The sequence below is a fragment of the Eumetopias jubatus genome, unplaced genomic scaffold (genome assembly GCF_037043125.1).
Source record: "Eumetopias jubatus isolate StellerSeaLion01/CBP00866 unplaced genomic scaffold, mEumJub1_p1.0 scaffold_4, whole genome shotgun sequence".
Classification (NCBI taxonomy): Eukaryota; Metazoa; Chordata; class Mammalia; order Carnivora; family Otariidae; genus Eumetopias; species Eumetopias jubatus.
In genome coordinates this window covers 22,795,263-22,821,482 of record NW_028274810.1, presented here as the reverse complement: position 1 = coordinate 22,821,482, position 26,220 = coordinate 22,795,263, and the positions used below count along the sequence as shown (strand labels likewise).

Below are 26,220 nucleotides of genomic sequence, written 5' to 3'. Positions count from 1 at the left end.
AAATATTTGACTTGAACCTAGCCTTTGAAACTTGCTTCCAATTTACAGGAACTGTAAGAATGGTAAGAACAAGCCAACACCACCATGAAGGAGCAACAAGACAAATCCCAAAGATGTGACATTTTGCAAAACAAATGACACAGTCCTGTCCACAAGTCAGTGTCACGAAACAAAATGGGAAAGAGTATGAGTCACGTGAAAAGAGACCGTGGGCCATGTCTAGTGCCATATTGGACCCATTTGAACAAACCAATTGAAATTTCAAGGACATTTTGGGGGCAACTGGGAAAATTTAAATACAGTCTGATTATCAGAGAAAATGAAAATGTATTATCACAAAAATACATATCTAGTTAAGCAAACAGATTAGAATACAGTAAGCACAATACATTACTTTGGTAAAATTACTTCAATGCATATGTGTGTGCTTAGAAAAATATCTGGAACAATAAACACTAATGTGTTAAGAGTGGTGATTTCTGAGTAGCAGGAATGTTTTCATTTTCTTATTTTTGGTTTTCTGCATTTTATAACTTGCTACAACGTGCATATCCTGCTTTTATAGTAGAGATTAATAAATAATAAGGCTTCAATAGGCTATCTTCCAACTTTTGGAGGCAGCATGTCATAGTGTAAAATATTCTGGACAAAGGCCATCGAGATCTAAATTTGGTTCTGTCACTGACCATTGGGCAAATAGCCCAACATCTATAGGTTTAGTTTCTTCATTTGTTAAACTGAAATACTTCACAAGTAAGGATAAATAAAATAATGGTGAAACTTTTTATAAACTGTGAAGTATGACTGTGATATTAGGTGTTGCTGTTGTTATTAATGATAGAGTCTGTAGAACTATGAGTCAACCAGCCACCGTAATTCAGACTTCTTCTGGACTTTTGAATTACACTACTAAAATGTCTATTTCAGCCCTGAAATAAGTGAAATATTGCTGGCTTAGGGTGGCATCACAAAACTTATGCCACCCCCACCCCCTCCCGCCAATCCCTGATGGCAAAGCTGTTTCCTAGATGACATAACTTTAGTGTATCTCAACAATGCCACATAAGGAGCTTCTGGGGTAGATAGCCAGCAGTTTGCCTTCACTGGGAGAGCCCACTGTTTTAGTTTTCCTCTGAAACACTGTCACAAAGGATTCACTTTTGTCAGGACATCTACTGCTTCTAAGTTCCACTGTCGCTGCTTCTTCTGAAGGCTAGTCTCTTCACTTTTCATTATGATTTTCCTTCTTCTCTCTTCCAGTTCTCTTCAAGAACTTTGGCTTTCATAACCATTACCAATGAGAGTGTCGGGTTTTTTTTTTTTTAATATTTAATTTAAAAATTTTTTAAAGTAATTTCTATCCCCAACGTGGGGCTCAAACTCACGATCCCAAGATCAAGAGTTGCATGCTCCACTGACTGACTTAGCCAGACACCCCAAGTGTTTTTGTTTTTGAATCAAAGGCAAACAGAATGATCCCACTGTTACATTTAATCCTGCACATGCTCCAGTTTTTGTTATTAGTGACTAGGATTCAAGGCCTGAATCTTTAATTCCTGAGAATGCCTGTTGATTCTTTGAACACTAAGGTTTCCAGAAGGCAGGCCTCCAGATAAATTAAGTATTAATGTATATGTTTCTAACATGGTTACTGGTCAGAAGATAATCATGCATCACAGAGGATCTTTTCTATTTTCCTAATTTCAGCTTTTAAACCACCAAATTAAATCCTATAAGTTATTAAAAGTTAACATCTCTTTTAATTGGTACCCAATAACAAAAGGACAGCAATAATCAATTTGGCAGAAGAGATGAACACATTTACAATACCTTTTAAAGCTTCCGTTTCTATGTCTACTAATGGCTTTCCCACATAGGCAATATCGTCTAGATTATAATACAGTTTTTTAATGACTCCATCATAACGACTAGTGATAGTAACAGAAGCTTTATCACTTTGAACTTCACAGATGCTATCAAACTGAGACACTGTATCTCCTTCTTTTACATACCTAAAAGAAAAAGACACAAAACACTTTTACATGAATAATTATAAGTATATAATACTAATCATCCTAAAAATGTAAATGCTACACTGAATTAGATCAGTATCCATCTAGTACATCATTTAGTCCCAGACGGTGCACCAAAGAATGTTTCAGAAAAAGACTATAAACGCTTCCAGAGTCTCTTTGATGTATCCCCAAGAAATACTAAAAATTTAAAAACCATTCATAGATCTATAATCCAAAAATTTAATTACACTTTCAGGTGTTGTGCCTCACCCATTTCTTGGGAGAAATTCTAAAAATATGTTTTTAAAATGTTATTTCCTCTTATTATTTTATATTAGCCTTCATCAAACTTTTAGGTTTGTCTATTATTCTATAATTAAGTCCAAAAATTGATATCCTAAATGCATATTCTTTGTAATTTCATGAATTTTGGATTGAGTCCTCTCAGTCTTTCCTTCTAGAATTATTTTAATCTGTCCTTGTGTATGAGTCCCTTTTTCTCCTTAATCATCTTAGGTATGCTTTATAAGGCTCTTCTAAATATTTTTTTTTCCTCCAGATTTTATTTATTCATTTGACAGAGAGAGAGAGAGCACAAGCAGGGGGAGCAGCAGGCAAAGGGAGATGGAGAAGCAGGCTCCCCAATGAGCAGGGAGCTCAGTAGCCTGACGTGGGGCTCAGTCCCAGGACCCAGGGATCATGGCCCAGCCCCCCAAGACAGACAACCTACTGAGCCACCCAGGCACCCCAGGCTCTTCTAGATATTCTTAGCAAACAGAACAGGAGGAATGGGACCAAATCTGAAATACAACATATAATTTTTATTCTAATACCATTCTTGATGTATCTGGCACATTTCTGACTTATTACCACCATTCTTCATTAAGATAATTATTCGGTCATTCTTATTCCTTGTCTTCCTGTCTTAATCAGTTCTCAGTCCATAATAAAACATCACCCATGACATAGCAACTCGGTTTAAAAGCACATATAGGAGACTTACACTTCTAGAATGGTTGACTAAGGACCTCTGGAATTCTGCTCCTCTATAAATGCAACAAGTATACTGGCAATAGTTGTTAAAAACTGACTTTTTCAGAATTCTAGAAATTATAATAAGGCTCACAACAATCAAGAAAGACCTATTCAGGAAAAGTGGCTGAACCTCATTAAAAACAGCTTTTTTTTTTAAAGATATTATTTATTCATTTGAGAGAGAGAGAGTGTGTGCAAGGGCAAGCACAAGCAGGGAAAAGAGCAGAGGGACAGAGAGAGAGAGAGGCAGACTCCTCACTGAGCAGGAAGCCCAACATGGGGCTCAATCCCAAGACCCTCAGATCATGACCTGAGCCGAAGGCAGACACTTGACTAAGCCACCCAGGCACCCCCTAGTTTTATTATTTTCACTTCTTCTATTCTCATTCTTCTTTCCCTAGCTCAGCATTAATCTTGAAAATCAGCAGCCTTACTGCCATAGCAAGAGCAGACCCAAGTTTGGAGTTCCACAAGAAGCCACACTCCCAGAGAACTGTCACTATTTGACATGTTGGGCAGCTCTCTGGAAAAATTCCATTCACAGAGCTTATTCTTGTTTGACCTGACTCAGCTCTCTCAGGGTATTTGCTGAAAACAGTCCACAGCAATTTAAAATTATGGCTAGCTGAGGCAATGATAAAAGTTAGGACAAACAAGAGGTTCTTAAAAGGAAGACCTGGGTAATAAGATGTTCATATATCTTACCACATATACATTTACATACGAAATATTTACATATTTCATGTAAAATATCCAGTTGTCAACAAAAAACTATAAGAAACAAAGTATGGCCCATGTAGAGAACAAAAGCAGTCAATGGAAACCATCCCTGAGGATGCCAGATGTTAATTAACAATAATTAGTGTTAGTAATTAACTTTAATAAAAGTTAAATTAAATCAACTATTAAATATTCAAAGAACTAAAGGAAACCATATCTAAACAATTAAAGGGACACAGGAGAAAATGATGCCTCACCAAAGAATAGCAATAAAGAGATAGAATCGTTGAAGAAATAATGGCTAAAAACTTCCTAAACTTGATGAAAACATTAATGTACATATGCAAGAAGCTCAACAAAGTCCAAGCAGTATAAATTCAAAAGAGCCACACCTAGACACATCATAATCAAACTGCTGAAAGACAATGAGAAAATCTTAAAGTCAGCAAGAGAAAACCACTCATCAAGTACAGGAACCCTTAGAAGACTAACAGATGGTTTCTAGTTAGAAACCATGGCCGAAAGTGGTTGAATGACACATTCAATGTGCTGAAAGAAAAGAAAGACTGTCAGTCAAGGATCTTGTATCTAGCAAAGCTATGTTTCAAATAATGAAGGAGAAATAAATACATTCTCAAATAAATTAAAGCAGAATTTTTAAAAAAAGATTTTATTTATTTATTTGGCAGAGAGACACAGTGAGAGAGGGAACACAAGCAGGGGGAGTGGGAGAGGGAGAAGCAGGCTCCCAGCTGAGCAGGGAGCCCCATGTGGGGCTTGATCCCAGATCACGACCTGAGCCAAAGGGAGACGCTTAACCGACTGAGCCACCCAGGTACCCCGAAGCAGATTTTTTAAATTATTATTACGTTATGTTAGTCACCATACAGTACATCATTAGTTTTTGATGTAGTGTTCCATGATTCATTGTTTGTGTATAACACCCAGTACTCCATGTAGTATGTGCCCTCCTTAATATCCATCACCGGACTAACCCATCCCCCCAACCCCCTTTAAAGCAGAATTTTTGCTAGCCACCCACCCTACAAGAAATGCTAAAAGGAGTCCTTCAAGCTGAAATAAGAGGACAAGAGACAGCAACTCAAATCCACATGAAGAAATAAAGAATACTAATAAAGATAACTACATAGGTAAATATACAAGACACTATATTTTGTTTGTACCCCTTTTTAATTCTGAGTTACAAAACAAGTGCATAAAGCAATACTTTAAAAACTGTTGATGGGCTTATAATGTTTAAACATGTAATACATATGACAATAATAGCAAAAAAGGAGGGAAGAAAGGGAGGAGCTATATTGGAGCAACGTTTTTAATGTACTATTGAAACTAAGTTGGTATTAATCCAAACTACATTGTTTTTTATTAAACCACAGGGCAGCCACTAAGAAAGTAACTAAAAAGTACATACAGTAAAAGAAACAAGGAAATTAAAATGGTACAGTAGAAATATCTATTTATCATAACAGGAGGCACTAATGGAGAACTACATGAACAAAAACCACATAAAACGTATAGAAAACAAATAGCAAAATGGCAGATATGAATCTTGCTTTATCCATTACATTAAATGTAAATGGCTTAAACATGCCAATAAAAGGCATAACCTGGAAAAATGGATTTCAAAAAACGATTCCACTATATGCTATCTACAAGAGACACAAATAGATTAAAAGTAAAAGGATGCGGAACAATATATCATGCAGGAGGGGAAGACGGAGGCAGAGCAGGAGGACCCGAGGCTCATCTCATCCCACAAATACAACTAGATAACTCTCAAATCATCCTACATACCCCAGAAATCAATCTTAAGACTAGCAGAACAAACTTCACAACTAACGGTAGAGAAGAGGCCACATCAATGAAGATGCGATGTGCAGAGACATGGTTTGGGAGAGAAACAGATCAGCCGCTGCAGTTGGAAGGTAGCTGTGGTGGCAGAGAAGGGTGAGAGACAGACTAGCACACAGGGGAGTGCATGGGGAAAACTAATTCCCACAATAAGTGGCTTGGAAAGTGAGAGGAGCTGGATTTCGGGAGTTCTTGCAACCAGCAGGGCTTAAAGCCTGGAGTTATAAAGGTGAGTGGGCTTGGCTCAGATAGAGCCTGAAGACATTGATTGGGGCCACTGTTGGAGAGAAGTCAGGGCAAACAGCCTGCAGACATATAGCATGGAAACAGTGACCTCAAGAACATTCTGGGTCACAAGGTGGGGAGGTTATTTGTTCATCTTAGAGGACATTCCAGAGAGGCAGCATTCAGAGAGAGAGCCCCTCCAGGAACAAAGGAACTGGAAGGTGCGATTTCCATCCCCCACTCCTCAGCAAAAGCACAGGACTACCTATGGGAGGCAGTGCAGTGCCAACACTCACTACTTAGCATGCTTACACCAAGTCCTACCACCTCCTCCACCCCATGCTCCAGGAGAACCACCCTTCCTGGTCACACTCGCCTCAGTCCCAGCATGGTGGGCCCCTCTCTCCAAAAAGTCTGGCTCAAAACCCTGCCACCACCATATCTCTCAATCTGGGGGTTTTGCGGAGCCTTGGTTCTGACAGTGATGGCAACAGGTCTCATTTCAAAAGCAGACCAGAGCACACCTAGTTAAAATGCACCACAGTCAGGCTAGGGACCAAATACTGCCCACAGCAAGCAGACAGCCTCTGCAGACAATGGGCCTAAAGGATAAAGTGGCTGGGATAAAACAGAGCATATGCAACACACATTGGAGACACTCCCAGAAGCTCCAGGCCCTGGAGAACAGGGGACACTACACGGTAGGGCACTAGAGGACCTCTTCTTCATAAGGCCATTACCCTCAGGAACAGGGGACGTAGCTGACTTTTCTAACACAAAGAAACAGACACAGAGACTTAAACAAAATAAGAAGACAGAGACATTTGACCCAAATGAAAGAACAGGACAAGGCCATGGCTGGAGATCTAAGTGAAAGAGATATAAGTAACATGCCTGATGGAGTATTTCAAGCAATAATCATAAAAATATACTCACTGGACTTGAGAAAAGAGTGGAAGACATCAGTAAGACCCTTAACACAGAGATAAAAAAGAACCAATCAGAGATGAAGAGTACAATAAGCAAGATCAGAAACAAACCTGATGCAATGAACAGCAGTTTGGAAGAAGCAGTAGAACAAATTAGTGACCTAGAAAACACAGTAATGGAATGTAATCAAGTTGAACAAAAGAGAGAAAAAGAATTGTGCAAAATAAAAATAGACTTAAGGAACTCAGTAATTCCATCAAATGCAATAACATTTATATTACAGGAGTCCCAAAAGAGAGAGAAAAGGGAACAGAAAATTTATTTGAAGAAATAAAGGCTGGAAATTTCTCTAATCTGGGTAAGGAAACAGATATCCAGATCCAGGAGGCACAGAGAACCCCCACCAAAACTGACAAAAGGAGATGCACACCAAGACATATTGTAATTAAGTTGGCAAAATATAGTGTCAAAGAAATTTTAAAAGCCAAAAGACAAAAGAAGACAGTAACATACAAGGGAAACCACATAAGGCTATCAGGGGATTTTTCAGCAGAAACTTTCTAAGCCAGAAGAGATTGGCATGATATATTCAAAGTGCTGAATGGAAAATATCTGCAGCCAACAATTTGCTAGTGATCAAGTCTATCATTCAGAATAGGAAAGATAAGGAATTTCCCAGACAAACAAGAACTAAAGGAGTTCATGACCACTAAACCAACCTTGCAAGAAATATTAAAAGAGACTCTGAGAGGAAAGGAAGACAAAGAGTGACAATATGACGGTAGGAAACATAAAAGCAGTAAAAATGAATATTTCTGTAAAAAAATCAGTCAATGAACTCACAAATAAAAGGATGTAAAATATGACAATATATACCTAAAACGTAGGAAGGAGAGAAGAATGTGTTCAAACTTAAACGACCATCAACTTAATTTACACTGCTATATGCAGAAGATGTTATACACAAACCTAATGGTAACAACAAATCAAAAACCACTAATAAGTATGCAAAGAATAAAGAAAAAGAAATCCAAATATATCACTAAAGAAAACCAGTAAACCATGAAAGCGAGAAAGACAGAGAAAATCTTCAGAAACAACCACAAAACAAGTAATAAAGTGGCGAAAAGTACATATCTAGCAATAATTACTTGGAATGTAAATGGATTAAACATGCCAAACAAGGGCGCCTCGGTGGCTCAGACGGTTAAGTGTCTGCCTTCGGCTCACGTCATGATCCCAGGGTCCTAGGATCGAGTCCAGCATTGGGCTCCCTGCTCCTTGGGAGCCTGCTTCTCCCTCTGCTTCTCTCTCTCTCTCTCTCCCTCTCTCTCTCCCTCTGTCTCTCATGAATAAATAAATAAAATCTTAAAAAAAAAAACAAAACAAAAAACAAACATGCCAATCAAAAGACACAGGGTGACAGAATGGATTAAAAAAAGACCCATCTATATGCTACCTACAAGAGACTCATTTTAGACCTAAAGACACCTGCAGATTGAAAGTGGGGATGGAGAAACACCTATCATGCAAATGGATGTCAAAAGAAAGCAAGAGTATGGTGCGCCTGGGTGGCTCAGGTGGCTGAGGGTCCAACTCTTGATTTCAGCTGAGGTCATGAGCTCAGGGTTGTGAGATCCAGCCCTGCACAGGCTCCATGCTCAGCGTGGAGTCTGCTTGAGATTCTTTTTCCCACCCTGCTCGTGCTCTCTCTCTCTCTCTCTCTCTCTCTAAAATAAATAAATAAATAAATGCATAAGTAAAATCTTAAAAAAAAGGGAAAGAAAAGGAAAGAAAGCTGGAGTAGCAATACTTACATTGGACAAGATAGACTTTAAAACAAAGGCTGTAACAAGAGACAAATAAGGACATTATATAATAAGAAAGGGGACAATCCAACAAAAAGATATAATTGTAAATATTTATGCACCCAACATGGGAGGACCCAAATACATAAAACAGTTAATAACAAAAATAAAGGAACTAATCGATAATAATACAATAATAGTAGAGCACTTTAGCACCCAACTACATCAATGGACACATGATCTAAACAGAAAATCAACAAGGAAACAATGAATTTGAATGACACTCTGGACCACATGGATTTAACAGATATATTCAGAACGTTCCAGCCTAAAACAGGAGAATATGCCTTCTTTTCAGGCACATATGGAACATTCTCCAGAAAAGATCACATATTAAGCCACAAAACAATCCTTGACAAATTCAAGAAGACTGAAGTCATACAATGCATCTTTTCTGATCACAACGCTATTAAACTAGAAGTCAACCACAAGAAAAAATTTGGAAAGATCACAAATATAATGAGGTTAAACAACATGCTAATAAGCAATGAGTGGGTCAAACAGGAAATAAAAGAAGAAATTTAAAAAGTACATAGAAACAAATGAAAATGAAAACACAAGGTCCAAAACCTTTGGGATGTAGCAAAAAAAGTTCTAAGAGGGAAGTTTATAGCAATATAGGCCTACCTTAAGAAGCAAAAAAAAATCTCAAATAAACAACCTACTCTTACACACAAAGGAGCTAGAAAAAAACAAAAAAACAAAACCTAAAACCAGCAGGAAGGAAGTAAAAAAGATTAGGGCAGAAATAAATGATATAGAAATTAAAAAAAAAAACAATAGAACAGATCAATGAAACCAGGACCTGGTTCTTTGGAAAAAAATCAGTAAAACTGATAAACCTCAAGCCAGACTTATCAAGAAAAAAAGAGAAAGGACTCAAATAGATAAAATCACAAATGAAAGAGGAGAAATAACCACCACCACCACAAAAATACAATTATAAGAGAATATTATAAAAAACTATCTGTCAACAAATTGGACAACCTGGAAGTAATGGATAAATTCCTAGACGGAATCAGGAAGAAATAGAAAAATTGAATAGACAGACAACCAGCAAAGAAATTGAATCAGTAGCGAAAAAACTCCAAACAAACAAAAGTCTTACTGATACATCCCCACATCAATAAGAAGATAAGAACCATCTATCATTTCAATAGACACAGAAAAAGCATTTTACAAAGTATAATATCTATTCATGATAAAAATCCTCAACATAGTAGGTTTAGAGGGAACATAACTCAACATAATAAAGGCCATATATGAAAAACCCACAGCTAACATCATTCTGAATGGGGAAAAACTGAGAGCCTTTCCCCTAAGGTCAGGAACAAGATATGGATGTCCACTCTCTTCACTTTTATTCAACATAGTACTGGAAGTCCTAGCCACAGCAATCAGACAACAACAACAAAAATAAAAGGCATCCAAATTGGTAAAGAAGAAGCAAAACTTTCACTTTTTGCAGATGACATGATGCTAATATATAGAAAACCCAAAGACTCCACCAAAAAACTACTAGAACTGCTAAATGAATTCAGTAAAGTTGCAGGATATAAAATCAATGTACAGAAATCTGTTGCATTTCCACATACCACTACAGAAGCAGCACAAAGAGAAATTAAGAAAACAATCCCATTTACAATTGCACCAAAAATAAGAAGATATCTAGGAATAAACCTAACCAAAAAGGTGAAAGATCTGACTCTAAAAACTATAAAACACTGATGAAAGAAACTGAAGATGATACAAAGAAATGGAAAGATATTCCATGCTCATGGATTGGAAAAACATATGATTAAAATGTCTATACTACTCAAAGCAACCTATACATTTAATGCAATCCCTATTGAAATACCAACAGCATTTTTCACAGAACTAGAACAAACAACCCTAAAAGTTGTATGGGACCACAAAAGACCCCAAACAGCCAAAGCAATTTTGAGAAAGAAAAGCAAAGCTGGAGGGATCAAAATTCCAGATTTCAAGTTATATTATAAAGCCATAATAATCAAAACAGTATGGTATTGGCATAAAAACAGACACATAGATAAATAGAACAAAATAAAAAATCCAGAAAAAAACTCACAATTATATGCTCACAACACACACAAAACGCATACACCACACACACACCAAAAAAAATCATGCAAATAGTAACAAAAGACAGCTGGAGTGGCTCTATTACTATCAGACAAAACTGACTTTAAGACAAAAGAACATATATAATGCAAATTTTTGTTTTGGAAGTTTGCCAAAGGCTTTTTGAAATAGAAGTATTTTTCTTCTTTATCCATGTATTTGCTGCTACAAATTCTGAGAATAAATAAGGTTTTACTGCCACTTACATAAACACATCACCATCTGTTAAATCATGCTTTCTTACACATTCAAATTTCTATTCTGTGTATAGCACACAATTCTGCTTTTTAACATTTTACCAACTGCATTATATATACATATAGTGTGTATATATATATATATATATATATATAGTGTGTCTATATATGTATATATACACTATATATATTGTATACACACTATATACACATGTAATATTGTATATATAGTGTGTACATATAGTACATATATACCTAATGTTGTGTGTGTGTGTATGTGTATATATATATGTGTATATATAGTGTATGTATATATATATACTTTTTTTTTAAGTGGACTCCATGCCCAGCGTGGAGCCCAATGCGGGGTCCAAACTCATAACCATGAGATCAAGACCTGAGCCGAGATCAAGAGTCAGATACTTAACTCACTGAGCCACCTAGGTGCCCCCAACTGCATTACAATATATATATATATATTTTTTTCCCTAGAGTTGAGATTTATAGATATTAAGTTAGAGAAAAAGAACACAGAATTCAAGAAAGCTCTTAATATTTCTTAAAGAACTTCTGAAAAAACTTAATCATATGTGTTTCTCATTTAATGAACTATTAATTTTCATTAGGAATGAAATAATCTCCTTTTCCAAGAACCTTAAAACCCTATACCAGACATATGTGTCGGGGCGCCTGGGTGGCTCAGTGGTTAAGCATCTGCCTTCGGCTCAGGTCATGATCCCAGGGTCCTGGGATCAAGCCCCGCATTGGGCTCCCTGCTCAGCGGGAAGCCTACTTCTCCCTCTCCCACTCCCCCTGCTTGTGTTCCCTCTCTCACTGTGTCTCTGTCAAATGAATAAATAAAGTCTTAAAAAAAAATGTGTCTAGAGAATTAATAAGAGGTAGAAATTAAGGACTGTCAAAAAAAATCTGCAATCTACAAAGACTAGTCTTTGTCTTAGAAAGAAGGTATCAACAGCATAAATGTACATAATACTCTGCAGATTTAAAAGGCATTTTCTATATATTACATTATTTGATCCTTTCCATAACCCTTGTGAGATTGCAGAGTAAGTTCTGTTTCCCCCATTTTACACATTAAGAATCAATGCTCAGTAGAGACCACATGAGTCCCAGCAAGATGGTTAGTAAGTTTCAGAGTCAAGCTCTTCTGATTTGACATCCATTACTCTTTCCTTAATCCCACAATGCCACTAGAGACACAACCGTAAGGCACAATTATGTTCTTATTCTTTTCTAACTTACAAAGTAATAATAGAACTACAGAGAAAGAATGTACAGGTGGCTCAATCAGATTCTTTTTTTTTTTTTAAGATTTTATTTATTTATTTGACAGAGAGAGAGAGACAGCAAGAGAGGGAACACAAGCAGGGGGAGTGGGAGAGGGAGAAGCAGGCTTCCCACCGAGCTGGGAGCCTGATGCAGGGCTCCATCCCAGAACTCTGGGATCATGACCTGAGCCGAAGGCAGACGCTTAACAACTGAGCCACCCAGGCGCCCCTCAATCAGATTCTTTTTTTTTTTTAATTTTATTTATTTATTTGGGAGAATGAGAGAGAGAGAGAGCATGAGAGGGGGTTGGGTCAGAGGGAGAGGCAGGCTCCCCGCCGAGCAGGGAGCCCGATGCGGGACTCGATCCCGGAACTCCAGGATCATAACCTGAGCAGAAGGCAGTCGCCTAACCAACTGAGCCACCCAGGCTCCGCCCTCAATCAGATTCTTAAAAGGATCTTCAACAGTGTAAAACTATGATGAGAGAGCATCTATTTATTCATCTTCATCGCTACTTCTAATTTTTTTTTTTTTTACAGATTTTATTTATTTATTTGACAGAGAGAGACACAGCGAGAGAGGGAACACAAGCAGGGGGAGTGGGAGAGGGAGAAACAGGCTTCCTGTGGAGCAGGGAGCCCGATGTGGGGCTCGATCCCCTGACCGTGGGATCATGACCTGAGCTGTAGGCAGACGCTTAATGACTGAACCACCCAGGCGCCCCTTCACTGCTACTTCTAGATACCTTTAAAAATCAGTTTACTACCCAGAGGTGTTTCTTTTTTTTCCAAAAAGGAAAAAGGAAAAGTAGAAGAATGATGAAGGCAATAGGAGGCTGTTTCAAGGTTTTGAAAAACTCTGACCCTTTCCAAAAATTATTTTTTGATTGATACCTTTTGGTATTATATTTTAACCTATCCTAAAAATATAGGTAAACAGAATGGTGAGTCAAATATACTGGCATTCTTACTGAGGTCATTTTCAGTAAAGAGAGCTTAGACTATATCATGATTTTAAAATAGTCTAGAAATAAATAGCTCATATACAAATGTCATTCAAGCACATGGTCATATCAAGTTAACATCTTTCACAGACTAATTTCTCTTTTTTAGCTGAAGTGAGGGGTGGGCAGTGAAAAAAATTTTTTAAAAGTAAAGATAATCCTTAAGCGATTACATCAAATAAAATGTCATGATGTATGATAATTGTATTAACAACATAATAGCAACACAAACGATTAAACTAAAACTTACTAAACTTATTGCTTTTAAAAAAAGCATTGTTTTAGAAAGAAGTTTCTCAACTTAAATAATGCCTACTTATTTTTACACAAATTTTTTTTACATTGACTTAAAATCTTTTTCAGAATAGCTTACCATTCTTTTCTTTTTTTTAAGGTTTTATTTTTAAGTAATCTCTACACCCAGCGTTGGGCTTGAACTTACAACCCCAGATCAAGATCACATACTCTACTGACTGAGCCAGCTAGGTGCCCCAACTTACCATTCTTTAATAGTTACTTCTCTAATCCCTTCTCCGATGTCTGAGAGTTTGAATTGAACAATCTGTCCTTGCAGAGCTTCAAAGACAAATGAGAAATGGTCTCATTAAATAAGTAATGTATTCCTAACAGATATTTTCACAGCTAAAATGAGAAAATATTCTCAAGCAGAGGCAGAAACTATTGCATTTTACAGACAAAAATGTATTTTATAATTTTTAAAAGCATAAGCGTCATTCATAACCATCAAAGATTTAAATAAATCTTAAATCAGCGTCACAGACCTACTGATAACTGCCACAGCAGTTCCATTTTCCCAACTTCCAAAATAATGCTCTTTTACAAGGGCATAGAAGGCCCAGCTAGCTGGATCTCCTTGTTTTCTGTTATCAAACTGTAATAACCACTAGTGTCCTGCTCTTAGATCTCTTTTGACTTCATGTAACTCTTCTCATTCTTAGTGGCTAACCATCAGGCAGGTCCGTATCTAGACAACTTGAAAAATTTTCATCTGTCCAAACCATGTTCTGCCAACTTATCTTTAGGTTTTAGTCCCTCTCCTTCCTCTTTCCACTGTTTATCCCTTTTTGAATTTCTACCCCACTCTTATAACAATTAGATGCAAGTGATACTTTATGGTAATTATTCCCAAGAGTAAGTATTTCTGGTCAACAGAAAGTAGGTATGGATCCTCTCACTTTTCCAGGGTAACAAGTGGCTCTGAACTGATTCAAGAGTGCTCCTCTATCTTCAGACTGCTATTCAACAAAATTGCTTACAAAACACACAACAAGCCAATTCAGGTCATAAGATTTTCTTTAATAAATATAAGGAGAGAGGTTAATGGTTAAGAAATACAAATGCATTTTTGATATGGAGGTATTAGGCACCTCATTTCCTCTCTAGTCAAGTTCGGTCCTCTCACAGCCTGCTGCTCATAGTACAAACCGAAACCTTTCTGAAAAAATAGTTTGGTATTAAGTATCAAAAGCCTTAAAAAAAAAGTTCGTATCTTTGACTCAATAAACAATTGTGCTTTTAAGACTTTTTTCCCCGGAGGAAATAATTAAGAGAGGTACACAAAGATTTGTGCTCAAGAATAGTTATCATAGAGTTAAAATGAAGACCTGGGATACCAATCTAAGTCATCAAAAAATGACAAGTAAATATATTATGGCACCTCTATACAAAACAATATTATTCAAGGAACAGCATGTGCAAGAAGAACATGGAAATATAGTGCATAGCATGGTTAGGGAATAACACGCAATTCTATGGCTGAAGATAGTATACATGGCAAAAAATCAGTCCAGATTTAAAAAGCTTTCTTTGCCATGCCACAGTGAGGTGTTTGGAACTTATCCTGCAGGTGATCATGAGCCAGTAAGTAAATATGGTCATCATTTTTTTTGCAGCTGCTCCCATAAGACGTAGAGTCTAATTTACCACTACTTAAATCTATGCTGGCAAATGACTTCCTTGGACAATAGAATAGAGCAGAAGTAAAGTTGTACAAATTCTGGAGTCTAGACCTCAAAGGACCTCGCAGCTTCTTCTACCATCTCCCTCCTGGAATACTGCCTTGAGATCCCAGAGTAAGGAAGCTGATATAGTCTATTAGAGGATGAAAGGCCATGGGGAAGAGAAATGAGACACCCCACCCAAAAACCAGCACCAACTGTCAGACATGTATGTGAGACCATCTTGCACCTTCCAGCCCAGATGATCCTCTAGCTGAATACAGTTATATTAGTGAGCTCAGGTGAAACCAGCAGAGGAACCACCCGGGTAACCCCCAGAATCCTGTGAAATAATGAATCATTGTTGCTTTAAGCCTAAAGTCGTGGGCAGGGTTGTTATTCAGCAATAATTAACCAACAGGGAATACCATCTGCAATTTCAGATCTGTAACTTTAAATCTTTAATTTTAGAAAGAAATCTCCTTGGCAGGAATGTGGGTGGATGGGGTTGGGGAAGGGATGACAGAGAAAGCAGTTAGGAGGCTACTACAGGTACGAAACTGAAGTATAGAATTTAATATATTTATATATTTTCAAAGCTGTCTGAAAAAGAGAAGATAGATTTAAGACTCATGTAAGATGTCAAATTAATAGATCTCAGTAATCAATTTGATGTGAAACAGGAATCTGGAAGTCTCCAGGTTTCTAGCTTAAGTAGGGAATATAGGAAGAGAATGTATCCCAAGCACCTAGAACAGTGCCTTGGCAGATAGCAGGTGATCAATAAATACTTGTGTTAAATGAATTTATTCTCACAACAGTACAATGAGTTAGGCACTGTGATTACTCCCATTTTACAGATGATGAAATAGAAAGGAATTAAGTAACTTGCTTAAAGTTACACTGCTAGTAATTGATAGACCAAGAACCCAAAGCTCAAGGTGTTTAGACATTAGAGCAGGAAGTTGGGAGTTTCTGCTTGAATGGCCTCTATTTTCTCTGAGAAATAAAGAGAAAAGATCAACTTTTAAAAATAAAAATCTTAAAAAAAACAGGCAAAGGTAGGGTTTATGTATCTTAGGGTGTTGTGGAAGATGACCTATAAAAAGGCATGGAAAGACTGATCTCAGGGGTTGGATCTGCCTGGTATTCCCCCATTTTTCAGTGCTAGCACAGACTAAGGCATCAAGTATCTGTCAAAAAGCTTAATGGCTAGGGTTCTTTATCAGAGTTCTAAATAGAACATCAGAAAAAAAGTGTTAGTGCCCTTGCCAAATCTAATACTTAAGCCTCAAGTTCTTTACTGAGGGTAGAAAAAGACGTGAGAAAGGTAATTAAATGGTAAAAGTCAGAAAACTTTCTATTTAGGAACACTTCAGGATGTTTCATCACACAATCTTAACACAACAGACTGAGGTAGGTGCTTCATGCAACCAGTAATACAGTGACAGTATAAGGATACAATCTGCTAAGTCAACAATTTACCTGACTATTGCACTTAGATGAGCCACATGATAAAGAGCAGATGGCCCAAGACAACCCGTTCCCAATATTATGAAGACACAAGCATTAATGTAAAGATATAAAAGGGATGGGGGTGAGGGCACAGAAAAAAGAAGATAAGAAAAGGATAGATTCAGGGAAAGCAAGGAGGGCTGGGCTAGAAAGAAAAGGTTAACTTCTTTTACTTTGATAAGTCTTCAATTACTTTTTTAAAAGTTCTGAGTACGATATAAAACATTATTTTATATAGGCTATTTTGAGATCATACTTACCAGCAGTTGTTTTCAGCAACTGATGTGGATGACTATACTTGAATGAAGGATAACCAAAGAAATACACACATTTTGGCTTCAAAACATGAACATTCATACATGTCTGAAAGTAGCGAACACAGATCTAAAGATGAGAAAACAAAAAAGTAAACGCTTTTGTGGATGTTCTTGATGGCTTATCTCTCTAAGTACATATTGAATTTCAAGTCTATTCTAAAAGTAAAACAGTCATTATCACAAAGAAACAATATGAAATTATCCAGGCCAAAATCTGAACTGGCCAAAATCTGGAATCAATGAAAATCAAGTTTATTAAGATTGGTTATTTCTTTAGTATTTCTGTTCAAGAAATCAAAGGAACTTAAACCCTAGCACCCAGAGAACATTATTTTGTTCTTTTATTTAGTAAAACTACATCCTTGGAGTCAGATTTCTTTATATGCTTATGATCCTTGCCTAAAATTTCTTATGAAAGTGAAGAAATTTTAACAATGTATTTTATACAAACACATCAGTTTGTAGGTGCAGTCAAGTCACTAAAGACTTCCTAAAACTATTAAAGAATTCAAAACTGACTGTTAGCATCTAAAGACACTGGAAAACATGTGTAGTGCTATAGGGAAAGGTTTTCTTACTATAATTTCTTACCGTAATTTACAGATGACTCTTTAGGTGTAACCATTTTGTATAACATCTTAGTATAATGCAAGACAATATGTAATAGAAATAAGTAGACATGAACCTAGTCAACTTGATATATTAGAACCTACGTGTTTGAAAAATAGAGTATTTTATTTTTGAAAGTTAATATTTCAACATTATTAATACCTGGCTAACTACATCACACTTTTAAACATAATGTATAGAAATTTCTAACCCCCTTACTGTATTTGAGAATAGTGGAATGTATTTCAAATTTTTTTATTAATGTAGGAGTTACTTTTAATTTAAAAAATTACTTTATTGTCAGGTACTTTATCCTTTAGTGATTAGCCTTTTACATTATAATACGTATTATGTATTTATAAACAAGAATTTTGTTCTTTTTCTGAGAGCAAATAATATAAAAACAAATATTTGGTTTACCAATAGGAATAATACATTTAAATTATTACATGATATTTCACCTTAATTTCCAAGCTGTTACTGATTTCTGAAGAAAAACTAAAGATCCCTTTCCTAAAACATAAATAATCTTAAATCATGCATCTTAGTTTTATCTTAAGAGATAATCATAAAGCAACTAATCTTTACAATATATATTTTATTCTTATTAACATTCAGGAAACATAAAACTTAACTAAAATTGACAGCTTAAAACTTAGCGGATAGTGGGGTGCCTGGGTGGCTCAGTTGTTAAGCATCTGCCTTCGGCTCAGGTCATGATCCCAGGGTCCCGGGATGAAGCCCTGCATCGGGCTCCCTGCTCGGCGAGAGGCCTGCTTCTCCCTCTCCCACTCCCCCTGCTTGTGTTCCCTCTCTGGCTGTGTCTCTGTCAAATAAATGGATAGAATCTTTAAAAAAAAAAAAAACTTAACAGATATTGAAAGAATTCTTTCCCAAACCCCCATTTTCTGTGTCCTTTCTTTCTCCTTCAACTCCCACAACCCTGGCTCTTAGTCAACAACAGACTCAAAGGCGTATATCAACTTACGCTTCATCAGACATTCATAAATTTTAATTTAGGGCAGTAAATGGAAGTTTGAATTATATGGATTCATCTTGATTTTTTAAAAAAATCGTTTTTTAAAAAACCTTTGAAAGGGGGCGCCTGGGTGGCTCAGTCATTAGGTGTCTGCCTTCAGCCCAGGGTCCTGGGATTGGGCCCCACATCGGGCTCCCTGCTCAGTGGGAAGCCTGCTTCTTCCTCTCCCTCTCCCTCTGCTTGTGTTCCCTCTTTCGTTGTCTGTCTCTGTCAAGTAAATAAATAAATAAAATCTTTAAAAAAAAAAAAACAACCTTTGTTGAAGGTCCTACCTTCAACAACTGGCAACTTTTATTGAAGAACTACTCACCAGGCAAGGGAGGCAGGAACTATCAAACTTTATTGAGTTCCTACCTAAGTGCTGGGTACTTTAAAAGTCTCTCTCTCTCTCTCTCTCTTTTATCCTCTTTTTATCTCACAATCACCTTCTGGAATAAAAGGCACATTAGCCCTCTGAAAAACTAATGAGTGCTTTGCCCAAGGTCACAAAACAAATGGCAAAATTCAGCTCTGAAACCAAGTAAATTTGACTCTAAAGCTGAGGCTCTTTCTCTCACACCACATTGTTATATGTAGGAGAAATAATCTCCGCTTTGAATTTATAACCTAGCTGAAACAATAACCCCCACCCCCCAACACACACATTCATGCATGGGCATGTATGCTCTAGTTTTTTGTAATAAATATAGGCAGTAGGTTTTAGATGAGTTTAAGTAGAGTTTTTTTTGTGCTTTATTTTGTTTTTTCAGGTTGGCTTGATCTGGGAAGGCTTGTAGGAGGAAGAGTTGAGGTGGGCCTTGCATAATAAGTATTAATAATTAAAGAGCAGAAATGTACTTTTAAGGCAGAGGGAACAGACTAAACAAAGGAACTACTGCTGGAATTTGTCTCCTCAGGCAGTGAGTTGCTTGATTTGGCTTGATCAAATTTGTAAAAGGGACCATTGGAAGTGGCTCAAGGACCAAACTGTAATCCTGTAAATGTCAGGATAAGGAGTATGAACTCCCACACTATAGATTATTGAAGAAAAAGGACTAAGAAATTAATGCAGTTGCAGTTTGATTATTAACAGGAAAGCCAAGTAAGAGAGGAAAAAGTTAAGAAACTATTATAGTATTTGAGGCATGAAATAATAGGCTCCTGAAGTGATTTACAGTGGAAAAGGAGAAAGCAATGTAAGTACAACAGGCATTATGTGGTAGTGATTAAATGGATTAAGAGAAGGCTAAAAAACATTAGTGAAACTGCTGAATGGAAAGATAAAAAAGCAACAGCAGGGAGAAGGAGAAAAAATAATTTGTCAAGCTAAAAAAGACATTTTTTTCTAGAAACAGAATACAAAAAATAGGAGATGAAACAAAGTTTTAGCAGATTCAAATAAGGAAATAAATAATAATTAAAACAGGCAGTTGTTGAGCACTCCTAAAGACAGGGATTGTGTGCTCGCTTCAGCAGCACATATACTAAAGACAGGGATTGTGCTGGGCTTGGGAATTCAAAGTTAAATAAGCTACAGAATATAGTCCCTAAATTCAAGGTGCTTACACTTCATTACAGGAAGACAGACAAAATTGAAAAGTTCAATGTTAATTCAATATGATAAGTTAATCAAGAGTCAATGCTTGGGCACCTGGGTGGCTCAGTCATTAAGTGTCTGCCTTCCGCTCAGCTCATGATCCCAGGGTCTTGGGATCGAGCCCCACATCGGGCTCCCTGCTCTGCGGGAAGCCTGCTTCTCCCTCTCCCTCTGCCCCTGCTTGTGTTCCAGCTCTCGCTGTGTCTTTCTCTGTCAAATAAATTAATTTAAAAAAAAAAAAGAGTCAATGCTTGATGCAATAGGGGAGTATAAAACACAACATAGTAAGGCCTTGTTAATAATCTACTATAAGTATTAAGACCTCTTGTTGTTTATAACTTTTTAACAGATGGAAAAAATAGACTTTTTACTGAGTTGTTCAACAAATGCTTATTGAGTATCTACACTGTGCCAGGCACTTGGGATTAGAGAACAAAATAGATGAATTCCTCTCTCATGGAATGTACAGTCCATACCCTCAAAGGAAGACAAAGAGGTGATGATGACCATAGTGTTATAATGGAAGAAACAGAGTATTAAAAACAAACACATAGCAGCAATGTCCACAATTGCCAAACTGTGGAAAGAGCCAAGATGTCCATCGACAGATGAATGGATAAAGAAGATGTGGTATATATACACAATGGAATATTATGCAGCCATCAAAAGGAATGAGATCTTGCCATTTGCAATGACATGGTTGGAACTGGAGGGTGTTATGCTGAGTGAAATAAGTCAATCAGAGAAAGACATGTATCATATGACCTCACTGATATGAGGAATTCTTAATCTCAGGAAACAAACTGAGGGTGCTGGAGTGGTGGGGGGGTGGGAGGGATGGGGTGGCTGGGTGATAGACATTGGGGAGGGTATGTACTATGGTGAGCGCTGTGAATTGTGCAAGACTGTTGAATCACAGATCTGTACCTCTGAAACAAATAACACAATATATGTTAAGAAAAAAAAAAGAAGAAGATAGCAGGAGGGGAAGAATGAAGGGGAGTAAATCGGAGGGGGAGACAACCATGAGAGACGATGGACTCTGAAAAACAAACTGAGGGTTCTAGAGGGGAGGGGGGTGGGGGGATGGGTTAGCCTGGTGATGGGTATTAAAGAGGGCACGTTCTGCGTGGAGCACTGGGTGTTATGCACAAACAATGAATCATGGAACACTACATCAAAAACTAATGATGTAATGTATGGTGATTAACATAACAATAAAAAATTTTTAAAACAAACAAACAAATACAAAGGAGGGAACCAACCTACTTCAAGAAAGTAAACTTGAAGTAAGATCTAAGGGATGAGTAGGAGTAATCCAGGAGATGAGGTGTGTTGCAGATGAGGCCATAGGGAAAGAAAGCAAGAGTCTTTAAAGCAGAGGAAATAGATGTGCAAAGGTCTGGAGTCTGGAGTTGAGAGAGAGAGAGAGACAGCAGTATGTTTAATTAATTGAAGCTCAATGTACTTCCAGTGTGGTTCAGTGTGGGGCAAGGGTGAGGGAAGTGTCAGAGTGGGCGTTGGAGTGAGTAGGTTTCAGCAAGAAATGAAGCCTGAGAGATTTGGAAAGGTCCAGATCATAAATTGCCTCACAGTCTTTTAGATTTTGGACATTTTGCTTGTAGCAGTTTTAAGCAAGGAAATGGCCTTCTCAAATGCATGTCTTACTTTATAAGATCACCCTGGTTACACTATGGAGAATGGGTTGGAGAGGCACCGATTGGAGGCAGAAAGTCCAATTAGGAGGGACCAGGATAGCTGCAGTTGGGGGCAAGGTGGAGAATAATGACTAAATTTTGGAGATTTATAGGCTAGAATCAAAAGAGAAATAGGTCTGGGGCGCCTGGGTGGCTCAGTCGGTTAAGTGACTGCCTTTGACTCAGGTCATGGTCCCAGGGTCCTGGGATCGAGCCCTGCATCGGGCTCCCCAGTCGTCAGGGGGCCTGCTTCTCCCTCTCCTACTCCTCCTGCTTGTGTTCCCTCTCTCGCTGTCTCTCTGTCAAATAAATAAAATCTTTAAAAAAAAGAGAAATAGGTCTGAGGGTTTTGTTCTGGAACCCAGAATCCGATGTGCCTCTGAGGCATTTGAGCAGACACTATGAGATGGCCAAATGCTAGCTCAAGACCCCTGGTGCTAGCAGTGGCCATGTAACATAGTCCTGCCCAAAGAGTCTGACTGATACCGCCCCTTCCTCCTTCCTGCCTTGAATATGAAGTTGTAGCAGCCCTCTTGTAACCATGAGGGAAAGGCCACATGAATTGTTGAAATGACAACCCTGGTTAAGTATGAGCCACTTAACCAATGCCAGGGGCCATCTAGCTTTGGGACGCATAGATAATTTCCCATTTATTGGTTGGGTTTTTATTACTTGCAGCTTAAAAATACCTAATATGCATGCAACTGGAGATTTCCAGGATGGTAGGATATATATGGGTCTGGAGTAGAACTGGCTTGAAGACTGGGGAACTTTAGGAATCACCAGCATATAGACAGCAACTAAATTCAAAGAAGTGCCTGAAATAGTCCAGGAAGTACAGAGGGCCATAGTCAGAGCCCTTATAAACACCAATACATATTTAAAAGGCAGGCAGGAAAATAGGAGATTGGGATGGAGTGGCCAAACATCTAGGAAGAAGAATATTGGGAAGCTGTGTCACAGAAACCAAGCAAGGAGCACTTTCAAAAAAGAGGCCAATACCTACCACGGTGCAAATCTCAAGTTACACAGCATCCTCTGAGAACTCCTCTCTGACCCTCCAAGACCCCTCCTATGTGTTCCTGTAACTCTATACTGTCCCATTATAGCACTTCTCAAGATGTCCTAATTCCTTGTTTATGTCTCTTTCTCCCCTGCCTTCCACCACAATGTTGTAATTAATCTGAAACGGCAGGGGTCTCTCTTACTCACATTTGTTTCCCGAGCGCCTGGCACAGTACCTGGTACACAGGAGGCTCTTGACAGATTTTGTTAAGATCAGGGGTCGACCACTGTAAGACCTTAGGGAAGAGGGATCCCAGAAGGAAAAACGCTATGCAAATAGGACGAAATACTATGACTACTGAGATGTTAGGTGTCTGGTGCTAAATGGTTGTTCAAAGGGAGAAACTTCAAGGGAGATGGTGGTAGGTCGTAGCTCTGGTGATAAAAAGGTTGTAAAGATACGTGGCGCAAACACAGGAGAAGAGTACAGGTCCACAGAATGAAGCCTGAGTCTCTCTGCTCCTCGGAGGCAAAGACCCGTGGTGTTATGCTTTGCTTTACGGGTCTCTTCCTCTCTGGATTTAAGTTCTCCGAGGCAGGGGTCGTGTTGTCAGTGTTTGGCACACTGTGGGTGCTCAATAAATGCTGAATTAGTATATATTTCCATATCCCCAGTGCCTATCACAATGCCCAGCACCTAGATAGTGCCCAATAAAAGGCTAACGGGTGAAAGGCTAAATGGGCTGGGTGTAGATAGAGCTGGAAGGAGACGGAGTCGCGACAGAAACGCGGCCAGGTAAGGAGGAAGTGGGTCTCCGGACCGGTCCGCTCGCCACCTTCTCTGCCCTTCGTTTAGCATACATCCTTGCACTTCTCCATCTCGCGTGCCCTGTCCGCCTGGCACTCGGACGACAAAGTAACACACCTCCCCGGGAATACTAGCGACAAACCACTCCTTCCAGACCTCAAATGAGCCCCAAACCGCTTACCAGCCGCCCAGCATTCTGGCTCCAGGTCCTCAGCACACGCACTGCAGCCATCTTACCCGGAAATGACAAATGCTCCGTGGTTGTTAGTGTTGTCTCGCTGGGGCGACCTATCGGGAGCCGGGAAACGCACCTTCCCCCTGAGGGGCCAATGGCGAGGGAAGGAACGAGCCTCCCACCCCGTAGCCAACCAGCGGGCGGGGCGGGGCCTGAGATAACCACTTGGGTTGGGGGGGGAGAGTTCCCCGAGGAGGTAAAAGAGCAAGCTGGAGCGGGGGAAATTGGGGTGGCAGCTCAAAGTTAATTTCAGGGACCGAGTTGGGCAAGCCATTGCTGTGTCCACCAACGACCATCTTTTTCATCCATGAAGTGGAAATAGAGACTGTTAAGGGAACACAAAGGGAAGGCACTTGAAGAGAGTTTCGGTGAAGACCTGATGAGTAGGAAAAATATCCCCTTTCAGCTTGTATTGTACCCGCCTTGATTACGAAAATGGGACATTTCTACACTTTGAGGCAAAGGCTCTTTACCACTAATTGAGTCACAAGCCTATGCTGGAATCCTACCCAGTGATTGGTATTCCTTACTCCCATGGAGGGGTTCTTGGTGACATAAATCGCCTTTTCAATTTTTTTCCTTCACAGAAGATAAAGGTTACCCTAATGTCTAAAATAAAGACATTATATTTTCTTCTTAGAGAATGTTGTCAGATGCAGCTGCCCAGCATATATAGTATATATCACAGACATATAACCTTGATTTACTTGGCTCTTGGAGAATGTCAAATTCAGGTCAAGTTGATTGGGGGGAAAATAAAAGTTCAGAGCTTTAATAGTCTTTCTCAGAGTAACTAGGACACCAATTTCTAGAAACTTCCAGGATGACATTTGCCTGGTTTTTGTCCTCTAGATAGGAGTTAAAGTTAAAGAATTAAAGACAAAAAAATTGGGAGGGGTGCCTGGCTCAGCCATTAAGCGTCTGCCTGCCTTCAGCTCAGGTCATGATCCCAGGCTCTTGGGCTTGAGCCCCACATCGGGCTCCCTGCTCAGCCAGGAGCCTGCTTCTCCCTCTCCCACTCCCCCTGCTTGTGTTCCTGCTCTCACTCTCTCTCTCTCTCTCTCTGTGAAAATAAATAAATAAAATCTTTTTTAAAAAATGGGGAAAAACATTATAAATCCTCAACATTGAAGGTTAGTGGCTGTGAAACAAATTCTCAGTTATTTCACAAATTTACTGTCTAATATTACCCAAACTCACATTTTTTTGCTTTATTTGCTTTTCAGTATATTTCACATACAAACTATTATAAGCAATAAATCCAAATCATTACTTTTATAACAAAATCTGGAAAGTCAAAAGAACTTTAATTTTTTTTAACTTTCCTATTAACAAAACATTTTATAAGCACTACTCATTTGATAACCCCATATGTGCGTGTGTTTTTAAAAACAAGATGTAGTAGCTGTGACTTTGAAGTGAATTATTTTCTTCCCAGGGCCCCTATACCACCTTCTTCCTCTTAACTTTCCCTTTAATCTACCTTCTCCCAAGAAAATATTTGGTTATTCTTTTCTTTTACCTTCTTTTGACCTCAATGGATTACTACTTCCACATTGAGTGTTGTGTGTGTCCTTATCTTTCAGCATCAACAGTTATGCCACCTACTTACTAGTTATTCCTTTCGCTTGAGTTCAAAAGAACCAAAGAACCATTTTTCCCTTTTCCTAATTAATAAAGTGACTGATTATGACCCATCAGTTCCACTGCTAGGTATCTACCCAAGAGAAAGGAAAACATATGTCCATACAAAGACTAGTACAAGAATAATGGCAATAGCATTGTTTTTAATAGCCAAAAACTAGAAACAGTCCAAATACTCTTCAACCGGTGAACAAATGAGCAAAATGTGGTATATTCACATAATAAAAGATTATTTATCCTTAAAAATTACTGAAACACTGGTACATGCTGTGACATGGACAAACCTCAAAAATATTATGGGAAGTAAAAGAAGCCAGATCTGAAAGGTTGTATATTGCATGATTCTATTTATATGAAATGTCCAAAGAAAACAATCTACAGAGACAGAAAGCAGATTAGTGGTTGCCTGGGGCTGGGAATGGGAATGGCAAATGGCAAATGACTAGGAATGGGAATGGGAAAAAGCTTTTTGTGGTGATGGAAATTTCCTATTACCAGACTGTGGCGATGGTTGCATAAC

At 38.3% G+C, this 26,220-nt stretch overlaps 1 protein-coding gene across 3 annotated transcripts in view; it reads right to left on the bottom strand.

Moving 5' to 3' along the window:
• The window catches only part of DBT (dihydrolipoamide branched chain transacylase E2), a 53,989-nt gene extending 29,935 nt beyond the window's left edge, over nt 1–24,054 (bottom strand). For all 3 annotated transcript variants that reach the window (XM_028101920.2, XM_028101918.2, XM_028101919.2), the window contains exons 1-4: nt 24,003–24,054; nt 17,031–17,154; nt 13,798–13,873; nt 1,831–2,012 (exon numbers count right to left, since the gene is read on the bottom strand). In XM_028101920.2, coding sequence (XP_027957721.1) covers nt 1,831–2,012; nt 13,798–13,873; nt 17,031–17,154; nt 24,003–24,053 — 433 coding nt within the window. In that variant the 5' untranslated portion in view covers nt 24,054. The remainder of the gene's footprint in view (nt 1–1,830; nt 2,013–13,797; nt 13,874–17,030; nt 17,155–24,002) is intronic.
• Between the last annotated feature and the right edge of the window lie 2,166 nt (nt 24,055–26,220).